General features: G+C 40.4%; 1 protein-coding gene across 1 annotated transcript in view; it reads left to right on the forward strand.

Moving 5' to 3' along the window:
* The window catches only part of LOC5572466, a 121,147-nt gene that overhangs the window by 88,891 nt on the left and 8,108 nt on the right, over positions 1–24,148 (forward strand). The window contains exons 3-4 of the mRNA XM_001660362.2: positions 23,404–23,513; positions 23,937–24,083. Coding sequence (XP_001660412.2) covers positions 23,404–23,513; positions 23,937–24,083 — 257 coding nt within the window. The remainder of the gene's footprint in view (positions 1–23,403; positions 23,514–23,936; positions 24,084–24,148) is intronic.

Raw genomic sequence — 24,148 nt, forward strand, 5'->3', positions numbered from 1 at the left:
AATTTTCTCGATTCCCAGGGCATAGAGTATCTTCGTACCTGCCACACGATATACACATGCAAAAATGGCCAATTGGCATAGAAAGCTCTCAGTTAATAACTGTGGAAGTGCTCAATCGAACACTAAGCTGAGAAGCAGGCTTTGTCCCAGTTAGGACGTAACGCCAGAAAAGAAGAAAGAAGAATTTTCTAAATTATGATGCCAATTGACAGGTTTTGGACATGGTTTTTGTGGCTAACAGGTTCAAAGTTTTTGATCTATTCATTTTTATTCTTGATTTTGTTAACCATATAACATTACTAACGTTTTGGAGCTTCGTCTTTTCTGAATGAATGGAAAGATCCGAAAAATAACAAATTTTCATTATTTCTTTTTTCCAAATAATTATTAGTTATGATCAGTTTGAACCAGCCTTCTACACATTAATCTCAAAGACTGTAAATAAAAGGATACATGTTGTGGATTGAAAATACTAATTCCTGAGTTAATCATAAAATAATGTATTTTGATAAAAATCTAAATTTTAAAAATTATTTCGCAAAAAATACAGAATGTTGGCAATTATTGTGTTTTCTAATGCGAAGCAGTTACTACTGTAAAAAAATTATACAAACAAATTGATATAAAATATTATCATCACCATTATTTGATAACTGTCCACCGCACACTGGGGCCGGTCGCTGTTTTTGACGACCAAAACCTCTAGTACTAGGTTGTGATACTTTTCCACGGCTGTCGGTTCCCGAAAGGTTGTTTCCTCGATCTCCAGCTCCCCGAATGACAGTTTACGGAATACCTCGTTTCCCCGAATAGCCCAGCTCTTTGAAAAGTGTTTAGCACTCATATTTGTCATACCTTTTACATTTCAAGGTGGTGAACGATGACTGGTTATCGGGTTAATTTTGTCAGCTGGTGGTTACTACACGTAGGCTAAAGAAATCTTGGCAGCTTAGCAGACATAACATCATCGTCGACAACTTCGGCATGCTGATATTACTAATAATAATTTTATTCTTGGTTCACACCTTCTATTCCCTATATCAAATTGTAAATAAGTATGCGAAAGTGGAAATCAAACTTCATGATTCTACGAGTAGATTATGTTCCACACCAGGTGAGAGACAATATATTTCGTGAAACGGACTTAAGAATCCGAGATTATTGGTGAGCTCGGTTTATACTGTTTTTAATTTGGAAAGTTATTTTTGTCCATAGTATGAGCCCTAGATATTTAAATTCATCTGACCAATTCATTGAAACCCCTCTCATCGTGACAACATGTCTACTTGAAGGTTTCAAATAAAGAGCTTTTGGTTTATGTGAGAATATTATTAGTTGAGTTTTGGAAGCGTTAAGAAAAATCTTCCACTATTGCAAGTATGAAAAAAAATAACCAAACTTTTTTGCAATCTTTGTCCTTTGGTGAAAAGGCCTGTGTTATCCGCAAACAAAGTTTTCTGACTTCCCTGAGGTAACTCAGGTAAGTCAGATGTATAAATATTATAAACTATTGGTTCCAGAATGCTGCCTTGAGATACACCAGCTCTTACAGGAAGTCTTTCAGTCTTGGAGTTCTGCTAATTAACCAAAAGGTAACGATTTAACAGAAAATTTCAGATTATTCTAACAAACGTATGTTGAAAAATTGAAGTTTATTATTATTTTTCAATCAAACCTTCATGCCAAACGCTTCGAATGCTTTTTCTATGTCTAGAAGAGCAAGGCCAGTTAAAAAGCCTTCGGATTTGTTGGAACATATCAAATTTGCTACTTGTAAAATTTAATGAGTGGTCCGAACTATTCATTGGCAAAAATTGAATTTTCGTTGAAACCTTTTCGAAAAGTTTACTGGTGGATTGGATCTCTTCTTAGTATGGAATATTTTTCCTCATCAGTACAAAGCCTCTCTTCTTTAAGCATTATTCATCTGTCGGACCGCTGTTCGTCATCCTTAACCAAGTGGAATGCATTCAAATCGAGCAAATATTTCACTCAGCTACCGTCATTTTTGCCACCGCATACACTTGTCCAGATAGTAGTAATCCGCAATCACCACCCCCGTAATCCGTCCAGCTGCGGTCGTCCTTCATTGTTACCGTCTAACACCACGAAAAACCTTCTACGCGGTTTTCCCAGATCCATTAGCCAGCGAACTAACGCAACGTCAGCTTCCCATAATACCCCGATCCACCTTCGCAAAGCTCAGCTATCTCTGGTTTTGAACGAAGCTGCCAACCGCAATAAATTATTTCACTCCAAAAACCACAGTCGCTTCGCGGTTAGACACCGCGCGCAAAATTGCTCGAATTTCCCACGGATCCACCCGCCAACCCCATCCTTTTCTTCTTCGTGGGACTCGGGGGTGGGTGGTGCGTGTTATTCTGTTATGCTTACACAAAGACACGTTACGGTGAGATTCACCGAGCGAGGTGCGCTCTTTACTATCTTAACTATTGAAACAATGAGTTGGCACGCCGAACCTCCGGGTCCACGCCAGATGAAATAAATTAAAAGCGATCGCGAGCGATTTTCTCGCGCTTTCACCATCTCTGCCATTCAGCTCCGCGAGTCGGGCCCTACCCCCAGCAGTCGATCGAAAGGGTTTTGAACCTGTGAAGTCTCGAGAGGTGACTCTAGCATAGTTACCTATGCGCGATTGCTGCGCTTTGCGCGTTTCGCTAATAGATTGGATGCTGATAAGGCTGATAGTCGGCGGAGTGCAGTGCCCTTACGGCGAACTGAAGCTCGATTGCAAAGATTTGCCCAGAGAAAGACTAAGGTTTGTGTAAGATTTTTCTTTTTTGCTTGGATGCTTAGCCGTGCTGTAATTAATTGCTTGAGCGAACGAAAGTGAGCTCTTCCGATTGAATCATCTTCGCGGCGCGTCGATTGGATAACTATGGTTTGCTAGGCTTTTTGCGACTTGAGTTAGCCGATACTAAAAACTGGTTTTGCGAAAATTTTCTTTACGTAAATTCAATTTAACTTACGTTTTTCAATGAAATTCGTATTGGAATGAATTTTTTTGCGGGAATAATGTTACCTTTTTCCAGTAACTCGGTTCAGACATGGGTGAACTATGAAATGACAGTTCATATTCTTGGTAAAATCTACCGAAAACTCCAGAATGCTTTGGAGTATCGTCTTCAGATCTACAAGTGTGATCTACTAACCTTTGAAAATGTTTTCATAAGCAAAGAAGTTCAGATCAAGGTGTCCTTTTATTGTTGTGTTTTTTTATTAGATGGTTTGTGATATGCAAGAACTTCCTGAATTATGCGTCTTTAGTTCTAAATACGCAATAAGTGATGTTCTAGGATGTTATTGTTGCAGTATATACTCAATATAATTTAATGAAATAAGCTACCCTGATAATCTTATGGGAAAAAAATGTTCGTGGACAATCAGGGTCATCCAAGAACTTCCTGAAATATAGGTTTTGAAGTCTACGAGCATAATTGTGTTATCTATTGGAGAATGTTGTAGAACCAGTGTTGTAAGCATTCACGATAGTCGACTCGTTTTCGCTGACATTCGGCAGCGCTTCCATTAAACATTCACACACGAGCGATCGAACGAATGTCGGCAAGAAAAATGTCAAATCCTCTGACCACGAAAGCTTCGCTAGGAAACGTTACGGTTTTGTTTGTTTCTGTCATTTTCTGTAATAGACGCTGCTTTCACTGTCTGTGTGTCACATTCGACATAACAAGCAAGATCAAACTATTCATGTTGTTCATGATCCGATGTGTCTAAATTCTATGCAAAAGTTGAGGTTTATGCAAATGTCATCGTGTCAGACGACATTAATTTGACAGTGTTCTATATTTCTCGATCGCTCGTGCTGTGTGTGAGAGGTGACGGTAGTGGATGAATGCAGGACAATGAAATGACTGCTGATCACCCAAGCAGCACAGTTTGTTTCAACTCAAAAATAAAATTATCTCTTGAAACTAATCAGAGTTGCCAATTGTTGAATATATGACTTACAATTGCACTGAATAGCAACGCAAAAAGCGCAAGAGGCGGATTATGTTTGCAAAATATTTAAGTTATATCGAAATTGCTTATTTTTGCAAAACACTAAAAACAAAAAAAAATGAACACAAAAATATGAACGAGAATCGAACTTCCGACCTCAAGATCATCAATCTTCTCCTCTACTCACTACTCCACCAGCTTTACAAACAATTGCTTCGTTAATACACTTTAAAAGCGACCACTTGGCCCATTAATCAAAGTTTGTTGTTTATAACTTTACTGCATCCTTCGGAATGCAAATTCATTACGGGCGAGATTAGGCCACGCCTGAAATAATCTAAACTTTTCGCAAAAACTTCCGCGCAACACATGAGAAACACCTTTTAAACAAACAAACTGTTGCTAGATCATGTTTTCGTTGTTAGAAGATACGTAAGGTGTAACCCAACCGTATTGCAACTGGATTGAAACAAACAAACTTCTAGCTGTCATACACGTAGCTTAGTGCAGCTTTCTCGCAACTGGGATGAATCTTCTTGAGTGGTGAGTATGGGAACGAAAATTGAATGCAGGTATCAGAAGGCTGGCTCCAGAGGCACGTTCCCCGCCATTTGGGAGATTTATGCCATCGTCATATTTGAGCCTATTTCATCATCTACCCGATGGGAAAGGAAAGGGAAGGGAAAGATGGGAGGAAATAGGAGTGGGGCACGCTACGTCTGAACCAGACGATTATAAAAATCGAATGTACATCGGATTTTTTCTCGCTAGAGATCAGTATGTGGTCTATATTTTCATAATCAGAAGGTTTTAAAATATTCTATCGGTGAAAACTTGATTTCCATAGGCTTTAGTATGACAAATGGCTAAAAAGTGAAAAAATCATAATTTCACCGATGAAATATTTATCATCATGATCATATATTATATTTATACTAGTTTATGCTTGCTTAGTTTAAGGATAAATTTTAACATAGGTTTTTGAGAGCAAGAAGAAAATTTGATTGTTGTTCAATTACATTGATCGATTGTTCATCGATTGCCATAATGACAAGCTGCTTGCTGTTTTCCGGAGCACACATATTTAACACTTTCCAAAACCCAGTGTTCAAGTTTTTGTTCAACTTACCGATTGTTTGTAAAACAAAGGACGGATCAGTTCTTTTCAGCCGGGACACATATGGAATGGAAAGCGACACACGTCTCAATTGAGGAATCGGTTATATGGTAGCATAATAAAGTCACTCACAACCCCGTTCTCTTTTACCATCGTCAGAGATGACTTCAGCCAGTTTAGACTGGCATCATCAACTGCATGAAACCACGCTATACCACACGTGTGACAAGATCCATAAAATCTTGGTTGGGGATCATCTGATGGTATTGAACGTTGCAATCCCACCAGGTCAGTGAGCAATTTGTCGAAATAATAATCGTCCAGATTTCCATTTGGTCGCTTCAAAACTAGCTTGAGATAGTCGCTAGTAGAGGGATGTTTCCCAAAAAAAGTGTCTCCAATTTTAGGAGACGTGCCAGAGGAGGCTCCAGCATGTTGAGTTGCACTTGTCTGCGGGCTTGATAAAAGGGTATCTTCGTCAAAGTACATCGCTGAAACAACTAAAACTGTCGATAAAAAGATGATTCATCTTTCGATAAATAAAAGTAGTTATACAAACCTTTTTTGAAGAATTGAAAATTTTCAATGTTATAGATTGTCACAATCACTGTATGATACTTGCAAAAAGAAAGACACGCGGATAGGCTTTTGGTTTCGTTGGATACCTCGGAAACAATGACAGGCATGATAGTACTCGACACGCGTTTAGATGGCCAGAGAAGCGATCACAATGGATCGTTGTCAAAAAAGAGACGCTAAGAGAATGTATTGAAATCAAGCAACAATGTACTAGTGTTATACATCTGATACATCGGCTTCCCCACATCTTCCCGCTGTGAGTGACTGCAATACTGCTTAACAGGTTCCCAGTCTCAGAAATAAAATAAAACTTTACCAGTGGCAGTGCACTGTATTGATGATACAAATAGTGTGATCGACTGTACGATGGTGTTAGTGTAAATATAAACGACCTAAACATAATAGTTCGATGAATTGTAAAACAAAAGAAATCTTTAGTACTGTACTGATGTAGTAGTTATAAACGCATTTCAATTGGATGCCCTGATGATCTCACCTTACTCAAAATACATATAATATTAGAATCAATTAATACAGCCCATCATGCAGAGCTCTCACAGATTTTTTATATCCTTGTGTAGTATATTGGAACTGATCATCAAAACGACGTCGCCTTAAATGTATAATTTAAGAGAATTACTATGAAACAAATTCCTATTTGCGCATTTAGAATCATATGCCCGAACTCCAGGGTATTTTTGGAAGAATTATTGGAAGATTCACAAAAATCAATCATATGTTCAGCATATATATATTTAGATTTAAAAAAATAGTTTATGCCAATATTAAGGATGTATTTCACAGAAACACACTCAAATAGGCAAAACATTGTTTTACGAACTGAAATCATCGTTTATGATCTCGAAATGATCGTTTTATGATCTGACTCCCGATTCAGTTCGTAAATTGAAGTTTAAATATATTTACAATTTCACGCAGCTGCATTTTACGAAAATCGTCCACGAGAATCACTCTCACTCGAAACACCAACACAACTGCATCGCATCTACAAGTCTAGAAAGTTTCTGCCATAAATCTCAATTAAACCCTTTTGCGTGCCTCAGAAGTTCGGAGACTCCGGGACCTTTGAGGTTCTCTGCGTGACAAGGCAGCCGCCGAAGCGGCGACTTCGTCTTCTCACTAATTACCGTGTTCAGTTTACGATGATGTCCGCGTCGGAGCCGCATTCTTCAAGTTCGCTCGAAATTATCTTAAATATGGGTCCCCCTATCACAAGCCTTGCACGCCGCCAACAACAGCAATCGGGGTGGCTCTATGCTCACTTATAGCCGAGTGGTTAAGGCGACGTTGCACTATGGGCGATCAGTTGGCTAAAAATCGCAATAATGGCTTGTTCTGATAGGCTTATCCAGTTTGTTATTTAAAAGTTAAAATCTGATTAGTAGTTATTTAAATAATCCTTTTTCTCTTCTTCTTAACATTCACGTCCTCACTGGAACAGAGCCTGCTTCCCAGCTTAGTGTTCTTATGAGCACTTCCACAGTTATTAACTAAGAGCTTTCTTTGCCAATGTTGCCATTTTTTTTCGCATTCGTATATCGTGTGGCAGGTACGATTATACTCTATGCCCAGGGAAGTCAAAGATATTTCCATTATGAAAAGATCCTGGACCGACCGGGAATCGAACCCAGACACCTTCAGCATGGCTTTGCTTTGTAGCCGCGGGCTCTAACCACTCGGCTAATGAAGGCCCCATATTCCTGGTAAGATATTCCTGGAATACCATAGTTAAATAATTTGTGATTTTGTGGAGTTTGTCTCTAGGTCTTTTTTCAATCCAACTTAACACATAAATATAACATATGAGGGCAAAAACATGTTTGTCCGCCAGATTACTTGGAAACCACCCATAGTGCGTTGTTGGGGTCCACTAGTAGCGACCGATGCGGTTTACTTTCTTCCAAAACCGTACAGAAGGTTCACGCTACCTGCCTACTCAAAAGCCGTTATCAAGTGACCAAGTCAGCTGCCCCGACACAAGGAAAGGAATGCATCCGCGTCGAAAGTGAAAACTGTGGCTCTTCTCAAATTAGTTCAAACGATCGATCGATACCTTCGGGGGACAAATTTGTCGTTCAATTTTTGCGCCATTAGTGAATAATTAATTGATATTGGATGTGGTTCGGGGCGGGTGCGATTTGACAAAAGGCCCAAATTAGTGTGATTGGACCGGATGTTATGTGCGCTATTGGATTGCGAAGCAGGGGCTTTTGACGCGGAATAGATGTCGCCTAATATGGGAGTCAATTTCCGGGGCTGACCTTTCTCGGGAATTTCAAATAATGAAAGGTAGTAATTTGAAGAAATTGATATTTGGAACCTAAAGCGGAAATGTTGGCGAAACGTTTGTTAAAATGTTCGCTCTTTGATTGCCACCTATGTTATGTAATGCTTTCCAAATTTTTTCAGGAACAACATATCGAAAAACAAAACTTTGAAAATACAAAACGTTGAATAGACTTACCCGTTAATAGTCACCCTTCTTGGAGAATTTGATACAACAAGATCTTTAGAAGATTTTTGGCATAGTTCTTGGAAAACCTCTCCAGAGATTCCATACTGAATAGTTTTCTGCAAATTTAGTGGAAATGGAGGTTCCGAAAATAAATTGGAAGTACTTGATAGTTCGCTGGAAATGTTCAAAACAATTCCATTTATTCACAGTTAAATTACAAATTCAACAATGCATTGCTTATGCCACCAACCTTCTGTAAATCACTTCCACTAAGTATGCATCAGGCCATGAAGCATAAGAATAGAACTCTCTTATTTTCCCCTTCTGTGCTGTTCATTTGCAGTCAAGTTCCACAAAACTACATCCGGCCACATGTGTCTGCCACACCGGGGCAAACCTTTAGCACGTGTTCCATTCACTCCTCTTGGTGGAAAGAATTCATCAACACACTATCGTCACAATAATCATCATCATCTGTGGAAGCGCACGAGTGCTCAGCTCACACATCGCGATCTGATCCAAATATGGCAGCATTCATTCACCATAACCGGAGTGTTCTATGTAGCTTCCCGGGCCTGGTGTTTTAATTTTCCAAACCCCCGGCTCATATTTCTGCCGCCACCGCAGCCATCAGCGCCGCTCGAGAGTTGCTTCAAATCAGAGGTAGGGTAGGGTTGATGTTCTGGTATTCGTCATAGCGCCAATATTTGCTGAATTGGAAGCTTTCGTTTAACATATTGACAGTATTCAGAAGGCTTATGATTGATTGACGGGGCCTTCCTTAGCCGAGTGGTTAGAGTCCGCGGCTACAAAGCAAAGCCATGCTGAAGGTGTCTGGGTTCGATTCCTGGTCGGTCCAGGATCTTTTCGTAATGTGAATTTCCATGACTTCCTTGGGCGTAGAGTATAATCGTACCTGCAACTTTGGCAAAGAATGCTCTCAGTTAATAACTGTGGAAATGCTCATTGAACACTACGCTGAGCAGCAGGCTCTGTCCCAGTGAAGACGTAATGCGAAGAAGAAGAAGATTGATTTATAAATAAAAAGTTTCTCTTAGGATGGTGAACATTGGTACACCCACCCAACCTACTATGTGGCAACTTTGCCTGTGAATGCACTTTTCTCCTGCCATGCATTTGAGCACAGCTGTGCCTTGAATAGCGCGGTTCCGAGTTCGTACTTTGAGTCCATTCCGGGCGAAGCGCGCTGCTTGCTGAACAACTGCACGTGGCGCGCTGCTCGTCAACCAACCATCCGACCAACACCGGAAGGACGGTTCTTTTTCATTACTTTCATTTATATGTTATGCTAGGAAAATTTTACGACCCGACGAGAAGAAGGCTTGAATCAGCAGTTTCGGGTTGGGGTTCTAACTAATGGTGGTGTTTGTTTTAAAATCTGATTATGACGGGATGGTGCGCGGGAGGTTACCTCGCCCCTTCCATCCCGTCCCGTCGGGGAACAATCGGACCGGAAAGAAACCCGAAGCTCACGCGATCTGGTAGGGCATGGTTTCCCAAACTGGTGGGCTGCGACCCTCAGGTGTTTTCTGAGCCAATTTTTGGGTAGTCGTGATATAAAATCTGCTCGGGCAGAAGTATAGTTTTGATAATTAAAACGTGATAATTAATTGCCATAAGAAATAATGATCTCAAGACATTAAAATTTACTCTTGGAACTACTTAACCATAGCAAAACAGGATATTTGCAGATCGAACGAACAGCTTAATAGCATGATAGGGTTAGATCTCACAATAGCTAAATGTGATATGCAAATGGTTTTCCAAGTAAAAATTGTATATATCAACCATTATCATTCCATGCATCCTTTTTGAATAGCTTCACAGATATCACCAAGCCGAAATTTTGTATGATAATATTTAAAATAATGATAACGATATTTTTTTTATTCTTACCTGAAGAAAAATCTTCAGAACCAATTGACATTTGTTTTTTTTTTTCGGTAGTTACGTACTTTTATTTTGTACAACAACAGTGGAAAAAGTTCGCTTGTCTTCCACAGCATCAGTGTGGTGGTTCTGACTTAGATTCTTATTTTCTGAATAATGCAAACAATACTGTTTCAAATGTTTTAGCATGAAGAAAGCAGCATATTCACTGCATTATGATTTTCCATGATTTTGGAGTCTGTCCTGCGCGAGGTGTCCGATGATGATGATTGCCCTTATAAAAAATCTATAAATAAATCCATACATTAAGTATAAATCGTATAATGTCCAACAAAATAATTGAAAAAAAATATAAAAAATTACTAAAGAAACTTCTCAGACAAAAAAAGAGCTGGATTTTTTTTGCGAAAAATCAGACCTAATTCATAACAGATCTTTTCAAGTAATTTCAGCTTAAAGTTTCTAAGCAATAGTTTTAGTTCCAGTACTTAATTCTCTCTTTGATTTCACTTCAATTTTTTTAATAACTTCGTTTGAATATTGAGTTTTTGCTTAAACTCCGAACTACGTATTTTCACGAAAATGCTTTATATCCTCAAAAATTTTAGTATTATCAAATTCCTCAAGAAATATCGAAGCGTGGCCTCATACCTTTCGCTATACAGTAATAACCCGATTTTGTCAGCCCCCGATTTTATCTACCCCCGTTTCTAGCATCCTTTCTTGCCCGATTTTGTCAGCCTAAAATTTATATTTATTTTAATGAGACTAAACACGTCTATACTGGCAATATTGGGTGCATGAAGTCAATTATGGCCTAGGCCACGACTATACAATCATCTCAAGACCAAATATTTGAAATTATGTAATTCCTAATAATTATCTAAGAAACTTATCAATGTTACCTTGGATTAAGGTACATATAAAATCGAAGTAAAACTCATTGTTTATATTTATAAAATCATGAAACTAAGTCCTTAAGTTAAAATAAAACTTGAAACCAGTCGAAATTTTTTCTAGATTTAAGCTTTTTCCCGATTTTGTCAACCCTAAATGCAGCATGGGGCTGACAAAATCGGGACATTACTGTATGTCTACTTTCTATCCATAAAGTGATTCCACAATATTTTAAACAATTTACCTAAACAACTTTCTCATTCTTCCAAAAGTTCATATTTTTTCTTCACAGTTCTTCAAAAAACTCATTGACTCTGTCAAATTCTTTCATATAGTTTCGCAAAAAAAGTACAAACTCTTTCACGAAATTCATCAAAAGTCCTTCAGAAATGTTTTCAAAAAATGCTCCTATTTTTTCGGTAAATTCAACTTTAAAATCCCGGATTGGACAGGAATTATCTACAAAAAGGAATTTTGGAATGTGTCTTGCCTTCAAATCTTCAGAGAAATTTTGCTTCCGCATAACTAGCATAGCGGTAAAGGAATCTGAAGCCTTAAGCATAATAACTGGGAACGGATTCATTAAGAAATTCATAAAGAAGAAAAATAGAATCATCAATATAGAATTATCAATTCTGTTGATAATCCGATTCTTGTGCAATTCGAAGACGGAATTTCTGGTTGAGTTCTGGGGAAACCATAAATAGAGGTTATTTTAAATTTCAAAGATAATTTGTAAAGAATATTCTGATAGAGCTACTAAAGATTTATTTTTAATTCATCAGAAAGGTTTCAATTATCCTCTAGCTATCCACCTCTATAAAGAAGATTATAAATTATTACTTATTTTTAGTTGTCCCATTGTCCATCTGTTATTTCTACCTGCTTCAACATTTTGTTGTTTCTCCTTCCTTCATATGGCGCTTTGTTGAGTAACTTCGTACAAAATATCTCCAAAAAGCTACATTTTAAACAATCCGAAGTTTTGAGGTTTTTTTTTTAATTTCAGGATTTTTATACATATGGTTGTTGATTTCTGAAAGTCCATCAGGAATTCTTGAACAAATTTCCAAAGTAATGCAAAAATCTCCTTCCGGAAAAATCTTACATTGCGAATTTTATTATAAGCCATCTCTAGCAATGTTCTTCAAAAATATTGCCAATATCTTCACGTTAATCTTTTGCAGTTTTACAGCAAAAGTTAAAAAAAGTTTCTCCAAAATAAATTGTTCAAAATTTTTTCAAGTAGGAATAATTTTTTTTTTACATTCATCTGTTCACCATAGTATCATGATGCTTCGGAGTTCATTTTCTTATATGTAAGATACAAACACCTTCAGTAAAAATCCATACGTTTAAATGTAAATCATTTTCCATTATAATAATAATAATAATTATAAGAGACGAGTAGAAAAACAAGTTTTTTTTGTAATAAATCCTACAAAAGCCCCCAAAGCTTTTCTGTGAGGTGCATAGTCACAAACTTCGTGAAAATTTTTAGAAATTCGACGGTAATTTTTTTTGAATTTTCCTACAAGAATGCAGTAATCTTTTCCAGATTCAATTCAAGCTTAAATTATCAAAAAAAAAATAAATGAAAGTTCTTCCAATACTCTATAAATCTGATATTGATGAAGAAATCCTTAAAAAATATTGTACTATTCCTAGAGTAGCTTTTGAACCAAAAATGAATGGTGGATAGATATCTTTTAATTACGGAAAAACATGGAGTAATTTTTAGAAGCTGAAAGAATATTTGATGGAATTTCTGTATATATTTTCGAGAAGTTCGAGAATGAATTCTCTGATTGAAATTATTATAAAAAAATACCCAGAAAAATCACTAATTGTGTTTATAATAAAAAAAATCTGGAAAATACTTGGATGGATTTCCCCTAGAAACTTTATGAGAATGTTTGAATTTTTAAAAATGTAAGTATTTTTTTCGAGAAAGAACGTTGAAGGAATGTGGGGAGTAATAACGAATAACGCTGAGAACTAATCGCTAAGAACAAGTTCCCAATTGAATCTTGTTTAAATTTTCATGAAAATTTTGTGGAATATTAGAAGGAACCGTTAGAGAAACCTGGAGGAATCTTTTTTTTTGCTGGAAGTCATGAATAATTTTGCTATGGATCTCTCGAGCAATCCTTCAAGAATTTCTGAATTTTTTTGTTGGAAAATTTGTTGAAGGAATCTGAAAAGAAGCTTTAGGAAAAAAAATCGAAAAATTGTGCGTTCTCTGAAAACAATATGGAAGGATTCCTTGCTGGGTGATCTTGAATACGATTTTGGTAATTATTTAATCTTTAATGAGCAACTGGATGATATTTTAAACTAACAATTAGAATTCATGTGTAATAAGTACATAGAGCTTCTTCATGGAGAAATAGCCAGAGATTCGTTTATCAATTTTTGTGTATTCTTCAAAAAACTTTCTGGAAAGATCAGGAAATTTTAAGAAGCTCCAGGAAAAAATCGGTTGAATAATAGCTACTAATCCCGTGAATGGTTTTTTCGTGTAAATCTCAGGAAGAACTCAGTGAAAACTGATAATATAATTCTAACATAGTGCCCTGAAATAGTACGGAATCAATCCTCGATAGCTGAAAAAATCGTGGGCGATTTACAAAGGGATATTCCGCTTGAGTTCTTTGGAAGAGTTCCTGAAGGATTTTTTTACTGGATTAGACAAAAAATGAATTCCGTAGTGAAAATTGAAATTTACAAGAATCACTGACGGGTAGTGATGTGGGACATAATCATAAACAAATAAAAAAAAAATGAGCTCATTCGGATGAAAACTGAGACTGCACAAGCCTTTCAAAGTTTATATGGGAATTACTATGGGAAAAGTAAGATAATCGTTCAATCGGTCATAGTGTTTGCCCATGTGCTCTTGGAGATTGGAGCTTCGTTGGTAATGTAAGATACATTCATCAGCTGCAATTTTGCCGAATACCGTTTTCAAATCGGAGTGAGGGAAATAACCATCATCGTTTTACAAATTTTCAAAACCAGTTTTTTTTGCTCAATTTTGAGGCATTGTTCAAGAAAATCTATTATTGCATTGCACTTGCTGTCTCTACTGCAATGATAGATTTTAATCTGGATTTATCGACATTTGTACGTATGAAGTGCTTTACGTTTTCCGCATATTGTACGAAAGTTTTGCATAGATTCAGTTTCTTCGCCACATCTCAAACTGAACTGTTGGGATACCTCTTAAAAGCTTGAACTACCCGTTTGTGATGCTTAACACTATACGGGATCTATTTTTTGAAACTTTTTTCTTTTCGATCAATGGTTCGTGGTACCGATTCAAAACACGAGACACCGTAGAATGTACCATTCCCAGCTTTCTGCAAATGGCACGATTAGATAGATCCGGATTTCCGAGGTACGGGCGCAACATTTCTTTGCGCTGCTGCTGTTCTTCTGACTTCATCTTCACTGCAATTACACATCTGCTAGTGAAACTTACACAGCGTAAACAAATTACACCCAAAATTTCAGTAGAAAATACCCAACGGGTAAAAACATACAGCCATTTCAAAGTGGTGCAATTTGATTCTGTACATTCTTTAAACAATTGATTTAGATATAATTTAAATCAAACTGCAACAAAAAAATGACAATCAATTGATTTTTTCGTTATGCTTGCAATCTCCGTACAAAACTTTTCGTTTCTCTTATATGGCTTAATACAATACTTTTCTGAATCACCAAAAAATGTCTTTCGACCATCGAAAGTATTATGAACTTTAGTGATAATGAAGTTTGATTTCAGAGGCAAATAAAATAAATGATTTATCATACAAGCTGGTAAACTTGCATGCAAGTTGGCTGAAATAGTCATATTTTGCATTTTCACTACAGCCAATATCTCAAAAACTAGATGTGCTATGATATTTATGAAAACAGCAATAGCGGTATTGAGTCAAAAACGTGCTCCGCAGTGTAACTTTTTTTATAGTAAGCGTCTATGTTGAAAAAAAAAATGCCCTCCCATCAAATTACTTGAAACATTTTAAAGCCTGTGAAAATCATTTCTGACCGTTGCGAGAAATAAGCCGGACGGCTCGGTGGGTCGCACATCCGAAAAGTTTAAGAACCCATGTGGCAGAGGACTAAGCGCACGTGTTCCGATTCTGATTCCGTCGCCGGTGGCGGCGGTGGAGCTGTAAGTATGGGTTTTGGTTTGGACCGTGCCATTGTCAAAGCTTGGCTTCGCGTGCCATTCAAAATGTCATTGCGATGTTTTCGGTGGATGATTTGCTAGGCGACCGAATAATGGACACTGAACAGAGCCATTTACCTCTACCCCTTTCCTCCCTCCCGGTTAGCGTGTGCCATGCCCGAATCCGTGCTGACCATTAAAGCGTGTCCAAATTATCTGGTGGTGCCTGTCCACCGTGAAAAAACAATGGCACAGATCATCGTGAGGAATGGCGATGACGCTGGTGACCTAGCGAGCCCCGTGCCATTAGTACCCGTCCTTCCTCCCGGGGGGAAAAACAAGCCACCAGAGGCGATGCCCGAACTAATCTGATGCATATTCATGAGCCGGACGTTGGTTTTTGGCAAACGTGCTTCGGCGCTGATGGCAACACTGCTAGCTCCCGGTCGAATGGCTTACGGGAGATGAGCTTGAAGGGGTGTGCGCTGAGATCATGATGTCAACCAACTGTTTTAATTCAATAAACTAATGTCGACAGATGACGGAAGCTGCTTCAATGTTCCACGAGATGGGAATAATAATTAAAACACTGCCAGCGGAATGCGCTTTGGGATTTCGTGGATTAGTGGATCGGGTTTGAGGATGGTTTGTTTCCCATCGGGTCACGTTGATTTGTTTCGATAATGTGATTGAATTATGCGGAATTATTTTCTGCGAATGGAATTTGAGATTTGGTTAGAATAATTATTTGCGTCCAAAGTATTCAGAAACCTTAACGGATTCCTTGAGACTATGTGACTTTAAATTGCCTTAAGTTTTCGTTTCAAAACCTGGGAAATACCGTTCTTTATAGGTTTTTCACTATCATTGTTTTCACCAGAATGTTTGCGTCTGAAACGGCTTCGAAACACTGCACACATCTGCGCCTAGCCACCGAGGCCGACCGACCTACTGCGAAGACAGCCATGAAACCTTCTATTGAACGAAGGCAGGCACAGTATAGTGAAACTCAATCCTTCCGGTTGGTTGCCGCTGCTGTAAACGCCGCCGCCGCGGCATAAACTCAAAAACTCAACACTTGCACCATCCAGCCTGGGTATGGAGACGCGCCTCGAAAGAGCACGAAGATATTCTATACTTTCCAACCAGTCCGAAGGAAAACAACATTTGCATATGGCCCTCACTCACTCATCCGCCGCCGCCACTCGGCAGAACGGACAAAGAATCGCCTCCCACAAGCCGCAGCGAGAGCACACAACAGCTGCTTCGGCGCGCATTGTTCTGCTCGGAAACCGCGTGCCGGCTTGCGGCGAATGACCAACAGCGAAAACCACAAAAGCTGCTCGCTTGCTTCCCACTCCGATGGCACTGGTCAACAACAGCGGGGTGTTTGAGAGTGTGATCCGATTTTAATGTGTCTCGACGCTGCTGGTTGGTTCCCCCAATTCGTACCCTCCGAACCCAAAGCTGTTAGTCCACAATCGATTGATGGGATTCAATGAACGCAATCAATTGCTGCGCATTCGGACGGATGACTTTCGCAACCATAAAGGGACGAAGGGTCGTAGACCTCTGGCTTACTACCCCGACCGAAGACGGAAGGATGACCCAGTCCTCAATCAACACCCGGGATAGATAGCGTTGTTTACCGTGAACAAACAACGTGCCAATTCCACGAAGTTCGTCCCATTCGAGTTGGGTACACTGAATCCCCCATTTAAGTAATTTCTATTTACGTAAAATCCATCAATGATGTATTACGTAAACAGTATTGATGTACATTTGAGGCTACACGGCATTCGTTTAGCACACATTTTAGATTTATGTTCGTTCTAAGCGCTTTTGACCAGATTGGTCCTCCATACTCCAGTATGGATAGTGCTACGCCTGCCAGGAGCTTGCGTTTGTCGCCAATTGCAGCAGAGCTGTTAGACATCGTCCTCAAAAGCGCCGCTATAGCCGTAGATGCCCTTTTACTGGCATATTCAACGTGGCTAGCGAAGCTGAGCTGTCATCGATCATTACCTCAATATGCCCAAGGAATCGCTTGGACTCTATGATACAATCACCTACCGAGGTAAGCGCCCGTTGCTCAGACTTGCGGTTGTTGACCACCACCACCTCAGTCTTGTGACGGGCCAGTTCTAGTTCCCTAGACTCCATCCATTCCTCAACTATGGATATAGTGCGCTGCCGTCAATTCTAATTCCCACATCGATTCGTCATAGACCGCTAGGGTTATGTCGTCGGCGAAGCCAACAATCTTCGGACACCCATCGGAAGGGGCAGCCTCATTACGTAATCGTACTACTCGTTCCATAAAATCGGGCCCAAGATTGAACCTTGAGGTACTCCCGCGGTAATTCGAACGCTTTTCTACCCCGCCTCTGCATCATACAGTAGTATCCTACCATGAAAATAATATACGGAGGTGATGAAATCAGTAAGCTATCGCTTCCTAGCTTGCGCTGTTGAACGCATTCTTCACATCCAGAGTGCTAACCAGTTAACGGATGCCGCTCCTTTCATGCTCGATTGCCACCTCAGCTGCCTGAACGATTGACTGAATAGCGTCCAGAGTAGATTTACCTTCCCTGAATCCCAAACTGGTTGTCCGCGCCTTCCGTATACGGTACTAGCCTGTTGAGGATCAACCTCTCCAACTACTTAGCCGTCCAGTATCCAGTAGACAGATAAATCTATACGCCGACGGGTCACCTAATGGTTTCCCCGCTTTTGGTAGTAGCACCAATTTCTGTCGCTTCCATACATCCGGGAAGATTCCTTGATCTATGCAGCGTTGCATTCTGGTTCTAAACATGTCCAGATCCGCGGCAGTGAACGCTCTCAAGGTAACTTTCGGGATACCATCGGATGTAGGTGTCTTATTTGACGCGAATGATTTCACGACTTCTGCCGGCTCCCCGTTCGTCACCCTCGCCACTTCGCCTTCATCAACCGCATGAACCACTGGAGGCCATGGACTTGTGAGGTGATGAGAGAAGAGTACATCGATTATCAATCACTGCAGCTCGGGTGACTTTTCTTGGAGCGCTGTGGCATCTTTGGTCTTAACCATTACCACTCTGAATGCATCACCCCAAGGAATCGAGGCACTCTGGAATAGACTATCAAAGCATGTCCGTTCTCCACTCTTGATTTGATTTTTGAGAGCTAACTCTGCCTCTCTAAATGCTGCACCGCGTTCTTCTCTTCGTGCTTTTGTGCGTTGAAAAAATAAAGACTGTGTAGCCGAAAAGTATATTTGATGTTCTAGGGATTGCTTCAGGAATTCCTCCATATATTATCTCGGGAATCCCTCCATAGGCTCCCGCAAGAATTTCTCTAGGAGTTCATACAGGAATTTCACCAGGGATTACTCTAGATTTATTTCTAGTGGTTCCTCCAGGATTATTTTCAAAAAACTTCTTCAAAAAAGTTTTCTTGCAATTTTTTTGAAAAAATCGCGGCGGAAACGCTGGATGAACTCTTATTTATATTAATAAAATCCTCAGAAGAATTCATGGGTGAACACTGTAGGAATTTTTAGAAGAATTCTTAGAATAATTCATGTAGCAATTTGCCTGGAATTCTTGTAGAATCCCTAGATGAATTTCTGGCGGAATCTCCGAATAAATTTCTGATTGAATTCATGGAGCGATTCTTAGAGGAATTCTCAGGAATAATTCCTAAAGGAATCTCTAGGGGACTACCAGAGGAAATTTTCCAGAAATCACTGGAAGATTATCTGAATCAGTTCTTCAATAAATTGAAAATCTCTTCAATTGTTCATGGAAAAGTTCCCTGATAAGTCCTTAGAGAAAATCCTGGAGAAATTCTAGTAAAGATGTGACTGGAGAATCTATGAAGCAGCGGTAAACGTGCTGCTTTTCAGCAAGACTGAGGGGAATGAATTCGAATCCCACAGGTAGAAGATCTTTTTGGATTAGAAATGTTCTCGACTTACTCGAGCATAGAGTATATTAGTACCTGTCACACGATATACACATGCAAAAATGGTCAACCAGCTTATGCACTTCGTCAGTTTCTGCTAGTTTGCTGTTGGAGCTAAATGTCGTCAAAAACGCTGCTAACTATGTCATTTCTACGGTATATCTGCGACTACTAGTTTTGCCCAATTGGCGATTGATCAAATCTCGCCGTAGCTTTGCACAGCTTTCTGTGCGAAGACGCCTTCTACTCTTGGGCTGGCCTCTCGTCAGAGCTCTGTTGAACTTCTACTGGTCGCTCATGAACACTTCGCTACTCTACGACGACTCGTTCTCCGCTGTTGCTTTTCGAGCTCTCGTGGTTGATCAGTTGGATGCCGAGGTCGGTCCAGCGATTTCGGTTGGTGAGATGACCTCCGGATCACTGGCGCTCCGACGACCTAGAACTGGATTGTGACGACTGATGCTACTCGTTCTAGCGTTCTAGCGAATGCCGAGTTTGGTCCTGCGATTCCGGATGAGGAATGCAGGCGCCCCGACGACCATTTGCCGGTGCAACAACGCGGTCTACTCAACTAGTCCCCGACGGTGGACTTAGCCTACTACGAAGCTGGTCGAGTAGATGCCGAGATCGGTGCTTCGATTCCGGTGGAGGTAAACTTCCGGTTCATCGGGGCGACCATTTGCCGCTTTTTTTTCGCGACTTACTCAGCTAGACCTGCTAGATGGTGGTGGACTAAGCCTACTCTGACTCGACGTTGGTCGGCCTGCAATTCCTGTCGGAGGACGATTTCCGGTTTGGAGGCGCCCCGACGACTTATTAACGATATTACGCTACGCTCGCTCTACTCGATCTAGTCCCCGACGGAGGATCTAGCCTACTCCGATCGCAGCCCGGAGCTCTCTGGTCTTCACGACATCTCATTTGCAGTGATGGCACAATCTGCGTTATCCCTCTGTTCACCGCATTCCAAGTGCTTCCATGCTGTTCTGCACGATGTTGTCCGGATTCATGACGCTTACGGTTTATCACGGCATCCCGCTTCGTTTATCGCTGAATCGAGGGCAGTCGAATAGAACATTCTCCGGTGTCTCCTCGACATTTGGACAGCCCGGACAATGTGGAGACTCTGCGTGCCCTAATCTGTGCAGATATTTCCGGAAGCATCCATGGTCTGACAAATACTGGGTCAGGAAAAGGTTAACTTATCCTTGTTCTCTGGTCGTCCACACCGACACGTTAGGAATGAGCCTATGGGTCGACCTTTCTTTCTCCGAGTTATTCCACTTCTGATGCTACTTGGCCATTGTATCCAATCTGATGGTATTCCTCACATTCCTAGTGTCCCTTTGCTGGTAGCATGCCATGTTCTCAGTCAGAGTGATGCAGATAGGGATCATTACGGCGATAACGCACACTGCCTCTGACGATATAGTGCGGCAGACACTCAGCTTCTCTCGGTTGCGTTTGGTTGTCAACGCTGCATCCCAAGCCGAGACTCCATATCTCAGTATGGACGATGATACGGACGCCAGAAGATGCCTCGTACGGCTTCTTGGTCCACCAATGTTGGGTATGATCCTAGCTACAGAGTTAGCTGCTTCCGCTGCCTTTTAGCAGGTATAGTCTACGTGGCTGTTGAAGTGTTGAAGATTAGCCTGTCGTCGACCATTACTCCGAGGTGCTTTAGAGAGCGCTTCGATGAGATTGCATGTCCTCCGACGTTGATCTCGAACTGCTGCTTGAACCTCCGTTTTGTGGTGAACCAACTGCGGCTTGACACCAGACATCCACGATTCAATGGTGTCTAGCGATTCCGTCGTCAGCATCTGCACCCCCTCCGCAGTCTCACCAGTTATTGCAAGAACCCGACAATCTCGACTCCTTTCGGCAGTATCAAGGATAGCACTCCATCGTACATGATATTCCACAGTGTTGGACCAAGTATGGATCCCTGTGGGGAACTCCCGCCGTTACCTCAATTGACATCCTTTCCTAGTTTCTGAAATTTGCTTTGCGGAAACTCTACACAAATATTCGGAGACCCGCATGGGCTGCAGCGATAGCCTCCCAACTGGCACTGTTGAACGCGTTCTTAACGTCTATCGTTACCACTGCGCAGTCCTCTTCTGTTTGGACGCTTTCTCCGCGTACACGATTACCGTCCGAACAGCATCCACCGTCGAAGTCTTTTTACGGAATCCGAACTGAAAATTTGTTGTAATTTTTCGTAAAATCACTAGTTATTCCTGTAGATTTGAAGGGCTACTGTCAAGGGGGCTCATGTGTATGCTTAAACGGTCTTAGAACCTATGAAAGAATATCTTTTCATAAGCCTATGTTGGCATAAATAATGATCATAAACCTTTGAGATACCACTGGCTTCGTTTGTAGATTGGAAGATTTGTACTCGTAGGATTTATTGAATAACCTAGAATAATCGTTGAAGCTCAAGTATTAGCCTGTATGAGTATTATCCTTTCCCGAATTACTCTGACAGGTCACTCGTTTCAATTCAATATCTGACGCGCCTTTTAGTTCCAAGTAATCACAAGTTTTGTCACACAAGTCTCATTTTTGTCAATCTACAAAACTTTGAACAATCTGAGTTTCGAGCGAGATTTCCATTCACGTACCCCCGTCCTACGACCTAAATGGAGATATCACTGTACTCGCACTTCCTTTCGTCTCGTTCGGTCGCGCGACAAAAAGGACACCGGAAAAGGTCCGATTGTCGGTTGCGAGCGAGCGAGATGCGAGATTCCGGGAAGTGGTGTTGATTTATTTTTCATCATTACTCGTCCTTTTTAGCACGGGCTGACCAACCGAAAGGACCGGACCCCGGACCGATGGTGTAATGTGTTTGGTTTCTTGGCCTTGGGTTTCGAATCCGGTTGGTTGGCCAAATAGGACGAACCAATGGCGGGGGAGGAAGTTCGTCCCATATACATTTGTTGTTTGTACAGAAAGGGAAAAAATCCCAAGGAAGAAGACTCATGCAACGTTTCGCAATGCGGAAAATGGTAAGCTGATGCGAGGCAGATGTTCTGCGAGAAGATCCGCTTGCAATATAACTGTGAAGGCGGCGGGAGGAACTCTTCCTGCTTGCTGCTACTTTTTGTCGACGAGGGATGGTTGCTTGAAGGATGATTCTGGTAGACGAGACACATTCATCAGCCAGCCAGATGTTTTACGACGATGCGCTTTGCTATGGATGATGAGATTGAAGATTGGATCTTGGAGGACATGGAAATTACTTTAAGCCATATCTTTTATTGGAAACTATTAGTGTCAGTGCCTCTTGACGAGCTGGTAACAGATCGCTTCTTAGAATTGGTTACTATTTTGATGCAAATCTCTAAAAAGTTTCTATTTTGAGTCACTTTTTTTCCTATGACGAAAATTTACACGATTTTTTCGATGTGCGCGGTATTACGAACAGTAATGATGTCTCTATTTCGTTTTGACTCATATTCCGAACACTTAGGGCCAACAGTGACTTCAAATGCATCTTATAGGCATAAATTTGTGAAGATTTTAATTTCATCACAAAGTCTAACTGTTAGCTGTTGGGGTTCCTGATAAAATTGTTTATTTAAACCTGTTTAGCATTGTTTTTACGTAAAAGTATGGACAACATTTTGATTCAAATGCCGAACACCTTGATTCAAATTCCGAACAGCACGAATAAATCATATTCAAATGAATAATTTCATAAATAAATTCATCTCAAGTAATTCTGCTGGTCACGGACTAGAGAGTCATCACTACTCCCGAGGTATAAAATAGATTAGAAGTCGTTAGAACTGAATTGTAATTTACTACCATTTCCTTGTTATTGATGACATATTTCAGCGAAACATATCAACCAAATCGCTATACAAAAATCGAGTGTTCGGAATATAAGTCTGTTCGGAATTTGAGACAAAACGGTTGGCACTTTTAAGACACAAAGTCGCTACCAGTACTGCTTTTAAAACTTTTGAACATATGCATAATATCTCTCCTTCGGCTCTTACAACTTCAAATTCATACCACGAACTTCATCTAACAGGGGATTAGCTCAAGTTTACCGAAAATCCAAGCAATAAAGAATTCGGTCAGTCGGTAGCAGCAGGTGTAAATGTCTATTCCATTGACGACGGGCCCCCATGTGGCGCCCAAAATTAAAACCCTCTTAGATTATACTTACCGAACGTGCTCTCGGGGGCATAACTCTGCCTACCCCCCTCTCTTCCGGCCATCCAACCAGAAAGTGTAATAACTTGAAAATTAATCTTTTACTTTACATCTCTGCTCCCCTCTTTCCAGACCACCATCAAAATCTATACGGCGTGCCTGCGCCAGGACATCGAGTACAAAACGCTCGGCATTTCGTACGACGCCACCAGCAAGAGCGTCGTTCAGCAGCTGCTCCGAAGGTAAGGGGCCGTCGTAGCGGAGTAATTCAATCTTAATCTCGAATCTCCACTTGAACCGAAACGTTCTGGCGTTCCCCCCATCTAATGTAAAGTTTAGGACAAGAATTTGTAACTTTTTTGATTTTCGATACAGAATGAAGTTATTCTTTCACTTATTTTAATTGAGTTATTTGTACATATTCTTCAAAAAAAAATCATTGTTAAGTAGTGAAAAAAATCACTTCAAAATAATCGTTGAACTTCATGCTATGTTCGAAGAACTAAGATCTAATTCTCAAAAATTTACCATTTTGTATAGAAAATCGAAAAAGTTGCAAATTTCCTGCCAAATACTGTACATGTGATATGACAGAGCTCTGTCATGATGAAGCGAAATGGTTGGTTAAATTTGTGCTCTTCTTCACTCTCAATTCTCCATTTCAGATGTAAAATGCGACATCGCGATCCGCGGCTGTTTTATCTGACGATGGAGGTGACCGTGCGGAGGCCGGGCGTCAAATCGCTGCTGGAGTTGGACGACGAAGCAAGGCCGGCCCTGCTACAGGCTTGCCACCCGAAGGGGGACTCCAGGTGAGGATTGATTAGCTATATTTGTAGGCAATTTTTAGAATCACGTTCTTTCTTGGTGGATGCCG

Source organism: Aedes aegypti, chromosome 2 (genome assembly GCF_002204515.2).
Source record: "Aedes aegypti strain LVP_AGWG chromosome 2, AaegL5.0 Primary Assembly, whole genome shotgun sequence".
In the NCBI taxonomy this organism is placed as follows: Eukaryota; Metazoa; Arthropoda; class Insecta; order Diptera; family Culicidae; genus Aedes; species Aedes aegypti.